We start from the raw sequence: 7,114 nt of genomic DNA, 5'->3' as shown, positions 1-7,114 counted from the left end.
AGGCCCATTCCTGTAGGGCCCAGGCCTAGGAAGGCTGAACCGCATAGTCCGGGCCCGAGTAGGGGCCGAAGACCCTGGGCGAGAGGGTCGGGAAGTCAAGCAAGCAAGGGATCTGTCTATCCAGGCCTGTCCATCCGGCCTATCCGGGCCTGTTCGTTTAGGGTTTAGGAGGATCATGGTCTGCAAAATCGAGTTACCGGGCCCGACGGGCAACGCATCGTCATACCCCCAACCCTAGGGTATCAAATCCCAGGCACGAGCCAACCCAGATCAATGTCAGGAAATCTGGCTCATAGTAGAGGGTCCCCCGAGCTAAGGACGGCTCGCCCACATGACAGTAGGACAATAGACACGGCGCGATCCCTCACAAGGCCACAGACTAGCCCCCACTAAGGCGACAATGAATGAATGGTGGCAGGCCTGGCATCTGACATGCCACGATCTCCCGCAACTAGAGGGCCCGACTCAGGTATAAATAGGGGGTAACCTTCTTACGGGAGAATCTTGATTCAATTTGTGCAACTTTTATTCTGCATTATAGTTTTCCTTCTCCACAGAACAATCACTGACTTAGGCATCGGAGTGATCTCGGAGGCCACGGGAGCCCCATCTTCTTCTTAGTTGCAGGTAGCTGGAAGCTTGGGCTTTGTGGAACTGTTCGGGTTGTGAAACACGACATCGACAGTGGCACCGTCTGTGGGATAAGTTTTCCATAACAACTTGTACTTCGTATGCCGGTAGCGACGCGGTCCCAGGCTACGAGAAGGGAAGACCGCGAGGAAGAAACAATGAAAGCACAACTTGCAAGCATGGAGGAGACCGGAATGCTTCGCCAAGAAAACGCGGCCCTCAAGTTTGCGAACGAGGAGCTGGCAGGAGGTGCAGAGCTTAATGGCAACGAGCAAGAGGGTTCGCAAAGAATCCTGGTAGACACCGCAGTGGAAGAAGAAAGGCATGAAATGCACCACAAAATTTGAGAGTTGGGAGATAAATGTGGGGAAATGGAAAAGAAGATGGACACCCTTTCGACGGTAGACCAGCTGCTAATCAGCTCTAACCTCCCTTACAGTAAAGAAATCTTGGCTATGCCCCTTCCTCCCAAATTCAAAGTTCCCCAGATGGAAGCTTATGACGGGTCCAAAGATCCACTGGACCACCTGGAAACTTTCAAGACCCATATGACTTTACACAACTTCCAGAGAGAGGTCGCCTGCCGGGCCTTCCCCCTAACACTAAAGGGAGCGGCTCGGAGCTGGTTCGAGGGGCTGACGTCAGGAATGATAGGAAGCTTTAAGGAGCTTGCGCGCCTCTTCATGACACAGTTTCTGGCCAGCCGCAAGAGAAACGTCCCGCAACCAACCTCCTGACGGTCAAGCAGCGAGACAACGATAATCTGAAGTCGTACCTCTCGCGGTTCAATCGGGAACGCATGACCACTGACAACCAGGATGAGAAGATCACATTACCAGCACTGCTGGGGGTATATGGCTGATGAATCCATTCATGACCGAGATAGCACAGAAGACCTCTACCAAGCTGAGAGAATTTATGGACCGAGATAGTAAGGGGTGAGTTATCAACAACTCAGCAAGGAGAGAGCATATACTAGCATGTAAACATGAGCATTTATAACGTTGATATGCTGAACAAAACATTTTCTTTCAGAGTGTAGAAATGACATATTTTACTTTCGGAATGCATAAACAAAACTTGGTACAAAACATCAGAGCGTAATTTTCAGAAAAAAGAATTTGGTCCCCAAAAGAACATCCTTTGGCATATCCAAACTGAAACATTATATTCATATCATCTTATAACATCACATCGAGACAAATACCATGTTTAACTCCCGTGGTAGGGTTATAAACTACAATTATACCCGTGGCTAGGCCATATTCCATGTTTCACCCCGTGGTAGGGATATAAACCATCATTATATCCATGGCTGGGTCGTATTCCATGTTTCACCTCTTTGATAGGGTCATAAACTACCATTATACTTGTGGCTGGGCCTTAACAGAAACAGAAAGGACATCAACGGAATCAGATCACATTCATATACAGAATCAGAACTTCATTCCAAGGTTTTCGGATGACACATCATATCAAAACAAAGTATTGAATAGCTTTAGATTATTTCACATGTTCAAAATAAACAGAATTAAAATATTTTCATTTATTCATAACAAAAACTTTTAGATTTTTCATATTTGCTCTTTTGCATAGTTCAAAAAAAAATGTACAAAATTGGCTCATGACCGAAAATACTTTTTCTGATATAGAATTTATGCATATGCAGAATAAACATCTGAGGTCATTTTCAGATTTCTTTCAAAAATAAACATGCTTATTTCAAAGACAAACTCATTTCATTTCTTTTATGTAAAACTAGTATATGAACCCGCTTACCTGACTTCCGTGTAATATCAACCAGTGTTTTAAATTTCGTACCGTACCAGCCGGTACGGCAAATTTTTCGTTTCGACCGTCCGGCCGATACAGGTACTATATCTGTTCCGTACCGGCCAAAATACCGGCCTGAATTTCAGCCTGTACCGGCCGATATTTCGGCCTGTGTTTTTTTTTTTTTCATTTTTTCAAACTACAAGCTTATTTTTTAACCTCCAATTCAGATTAGACTATTTATAATTTATATATATATATGTATTTATATATAATTTATTTATATATAGACTATTATTCTAGAATATAATTTTTATATATATTTATATATATAATTTATTCATATATCGACTATCCCGAAACGTTATCCCGAAACGCTATCCCGAAACGGTACCGGTACCGAAATATTTTGTTCCAGTGCCTTGACCGGTATGGCGTCCGGTACGGTATTCAAAACATTGAATATCAACACCTTGAGTTGGAACTTTAGTAGTGACACCACCTAAACAAAACATATACCCAACATTTAATAAACCAATCTAGTAAGCTACTATTTATTAAGTAATAAACCAAAACAATCCATTCTTAACTCAATAACTATCATAAAATTAAACCCAAACAATACCTTCCTCAAACCCTTAGCATTTAAACACAATCACCGCCACTAAAAATTTCCACGCAGCAGCCAAATACGACTCATAAAGATTACCTCTTACTAACAAGTATTTAATCAAAGACAATCAACCCCAAAACACCATTCCACCTTTGATCACTGTTAATCCCCACCGGCCATGTAATTAGAATTCACACCACTACCATATCAACTACACTTTATCTACATTTCAAAATCCAACCATGTAATACCCAAGAATATTACCAAAAATTTTCGAAAGAGTCTTACCTAAAAGAAATTACAAAAGCTTCGCACCTCTTCGAATCAAAGCACCCACTGAAAACTACGCCCAAAATTCACTGAAATCTCTAGTGAAAGAGACGGTGGTCTACGCAAGGAAGGGTGGAGGGGTCTGAGTGTGTACACGGCAACTCAAAACAGAGTGGGTGTGTGTGTGTGAAAACAAATCAAGGCAAAACAAAGTAAAAGAGAGGGTCTGTGCGAGTAAAACGAAAAGAAGAAGAAAGAAAAAAAAATGAATAAGAGAAGGGAGTTACCGACGGTAGTGCAAAAAATGATGAAGAGAAAGTTGGAAACTTCAACAACCCGGGGGTTGAACGCACAATGAAGGGGGAGAGAAGTTGAGAGGAACCGATTGAAATGTCTGCTCAAAGGTGAGGGTTTGTTTCTTGAACGTGAGAAGAGGTAACAAAAAAAAAAAAAAAAAGAATAACTGCAAAGGCTATGGGTTTGGTGCAAAATGCGGAAATGCAGTGCAGTGGGGAGATTTCGTGGAGAAGAAAAATAGTGCTGCAGAAAGGGGAAAAAGAACTCAGCAAACGACGCTGTTCAAGCCACCCATCAAGTGATCACCAGTCGTCGGCCTGGTTTCATGAAATCGGGCTGGGCTTCGACAGAAACTGGGCTTAGAGCCGGAGTGTTACACTCAACACGCTTGGGATTTCAATGAACAGAGTGGACTTAGTTGTGGGAGGACTTAATCCACCCCACACTCACCCTCGTGCAACTGAGAGCGGCGTGGTCATCTCAGGGCAGGTACTTGTTGGGTTTGTGACACCTGGGAATGTGTATCACTCTAAAGTCTTGAATGCTGGGCAGATGTTTGTCATTCCTAAAGGACTTGTACACTTCCAAAAGAATGTTGGAACAGGGATGGCCCTTATCATCACTGCTTTCAACAGTCAGTTACCTAGGGCTGTCGTCCTTCCCTTCAATCTATTTGCTTCAACACCCTCGATTCCAGATGATGTTCTAACTAGGGCCTTCCAAGTAGAAGAAAAGGTTATCGAATCTATAAAGTGGAAGTTCAGTTCTTGAGCTAAGACCTTCCAATCCAGATAATCTCCCCTTTATCTGAAAATTGTGTTGTAGTAATGCTTTTGATTTGAGGTCGCCTGCCTCCTATTCTTATGTTGTTATTCTTTGTGTTGATTTGAAGTTCAGCTGTTGTAATGCTTGTGTTGTTATTTAGGTTGTTTATCTTAATAGTCAAGGTTGTTTATGATTAACATTGATTATGGATGACGAGCTGAAGTACTAATCCTGCTCCTGATCCGCTTATGCCCACGATGCTAAATTGCTCTTTCGAAACGACCACCAACCTGCATTAGGCTGTGAGGTTTGAGCATATTCCCTTATTGCTTGTGATAGCTGAAAATCAAGATTAATTCGTTAGAAAACCATACAACATATAATTCCAGTAAAGTTTTAGGGGAAAGTACGTTTTCTGTCCTCCAAGTTAGTCGTTCCAACTCAAACTAATGTATCGCACCGGCCTGCAATCAAATTAGCACCTCCATTAAGAGTTGATAGTCCAGATTGTGCGATGTCATCTATTTCTCGCCCTCTTTGCTATCAGACTTTGATAAAGAATGCAATTCAAGAAAAGTAATAGTTGAAGCTGGGACCAATATGTTAGTCTCGGTAGTTCAGTGTATCATATACAACATATCTCCTCAGCGTATCCAACAAGAAACTGTGTAATAAAAGACAATGTGTAACGCCCATTCTCGGAGGTCCGGAGAGTTAGCTCATATTACCTAAAACCATTTCAAATATCACAACTATAAAATTCAGAAGACTCCATAAAATATTTATTCCTTTGCGCAACCAAAATGTCCATGTTCCTTCAAACGAAAAATAAAGAAATTCTCAATAATATAAATTAAAAACTCCCCAAAAACTCAAAAAATCCTTAACTTAGCACATCAAAATATCCAAAAATAATCAATTTACTAACTATGACTCTCAATAAGTTCTTGTACCCTCAGACACTTATTCCTTTACGTTGATGATATTGTTTGTTTTCTAATGGACGAAAGGCATCGTTGAGGGCAATTTCAAATGTGTTTAAAGTATATGAAGAGTGGTCAGGTCAGGTTGTGAGTAAGAGAAAGTCCTCCATCTATTTCTCTAAACAAATATATGCATCTCGAAGAAGAAGTCTGCTTAGAATCATGGGCTTCTCAGAAGGGAATTTTCCTTTCATTTACTTGGGAGCTTCGATAGTTTTAGGGAGACTACTGGTCAGACTTTATTATTCAGAAGGTCCGAGCAAGGCTAGAAGGTTGGAAGGCAAAAATGTTATCAAGCGGAGCTATGTTGTTGCTTATTAAACATGTTGTATGCAGACTCATTTGCTTTAGGTGTTGAATACTCCGAAACAGGTCATTAATAAACTACATTCCCTAATGAGCACCTTTTTATGGGGTAACATTGATGGCAAGACGAAGAGGAAATGGTACACATGGAGGGAGATGTGTAAACTAGTAACTGAAGGAGGCATGGGCATCTAGAATTTATATGAAGCTGAAAAGTCACTTCACATGAAATTGGCCTAGAATTTGCTTTCTCAATCATCTCTTTGGACAAATTTTTTCTCAAAAAAATATGTAGCAGGTATACATATAACAAAGATTGATGCGAATGAAGGAACAACATTTTGGAGAATGATTGTGAGATGTAATCCTTTGGTAATTCAAAAGTCAAGATGGAAGGTTAGAAATGGAAAGATTTCATTTTCGAGGGACAACTGGTCGGGTTTGGGTCCTCTGTTTTCCACTCAATCTATTTCTGAATTGCTAGATTTGCAGTTAGAGGCATGTAAGGATGAAAGATGATGGAATAAAGAATTGTTTGCCAGATTGTTGGGTAATGAGAAAGATGCTGAGATTATTGAGAAACTTCGTAGAGTAAAACCAGGTGTTGATACCCTCATTTGACTTCCAAACAGTAATGGTAAATTTTCAACTAGTAGTGCACTGGAGTGTATTCATACTTGGGTTCCAGTGTTTGCATGGGCAAAGTGAATTTGGCATCCGGCTTTACCAAAGAAAATTTCAGTTACAATGTGGAGAGCTTGGCACAACTGCTTACCAGTTTATGAGGAGGTTCGCAGGTTGAATATTCCCATGGTATCAAAATGTAATTGCTGCTTAAGTGGTCAAGAAGAAAATCTTGGTCATATTTTAGCTAAAGGAGAGCTGGCTAAATAGGTTTAGGCGAGATTTGTATCAGTGGTAGGACTTCCTTCTTTGCAGGGAAGGTCATGGAGGGGGAGAGTAGAGTCCTTTCATAGAAGGGCTAAGTTGTCTGTTAAGGGGGGTCAACTGGTTGGTATTTTGCCTACCATAATTTCTTGGAAATTGTGGTGGAGAAGATGTCAAGAGAGAATGGATGATAAAAAAAATTCCTCTTGATTTGGTATGTGCTTCAATTAAATTTTGGTTGGTTTGGGTGGCTTTGAAAATTAAGGAGTCCAAGATAATAAGTATTTGGGATGCAACTTTGTCAAGGAATTTGCAAATTCCATTTAAATATCCTCCTAACAACAGAGTACAATTTGTTAAATGGGGGAGGGCGAGTGGTGCTGGTGCAGGTTGGGTAATCCGGAGTTCTAATGGTCAATTAATTTGTTATGTTGCTAATTTTCTAGATGAAAAGACTAATAATGCTACAGAAGTGCTAAGCATCTTGCATGGCCTACATACTGTGGATCTGTTGGGGTTTAGAAAGGTGGAAATAGAAATGGACTCTAAACTGGTGGTGGAATGACTGAAAAAGAAGCGTTGTGGTTTA

At 41.0% G+C, this 7,114-nt stretch overlaps 1 protein-coding gene across 1 annotated transcript; it reads left to right on the top strand.

Annotated features, from left to right (window-relative positions):
- The first annotated feature begins 1,429 nt into the window (after positions 1-1,429).
- Positions 1,430-4,491, top strand: LOC121236598 (germin-like protein subfamily T member 1). The gene is made up of 2 exons (XM_041133042.1): positions 1,430-1,480; positions 3,947-4,491. Exons 1-2 carry the CDS (start codon positions 1,430-1,432, stop codon positions 4,352-4,354), a joined length of 459 nt encoding a protein of 152 aa, XP_040988976.1. The 3' UTR covers positions 4,355-4,491.
- The last annotated feature ends 2,623 nt before the right edge of the window (positions 4,492-7,114 follow it).

Source organism: Juglans microcarpa x Juglans regia, chromosome 6S (assembly GCF_004785595.1).
Source record: "Juglans microcarpa x Juglans regia isolate MS1-56 chromosome 6S, Jm3101_v1.0, whole genome shotgun sequence".
In the NCBI taxonomy this organism is placed as follows: Eukaryota; Viridiplantae; Streptophyta; class Magnoliopsida; order Fagales; family Juglandaceae; genus Juglans; species Juglans microcarpa x Juglans regia.
Note: the sequence above shows the minus strand (reverse complement) of the source record. Positions and strands in the feature narration are given on the sequence as shown.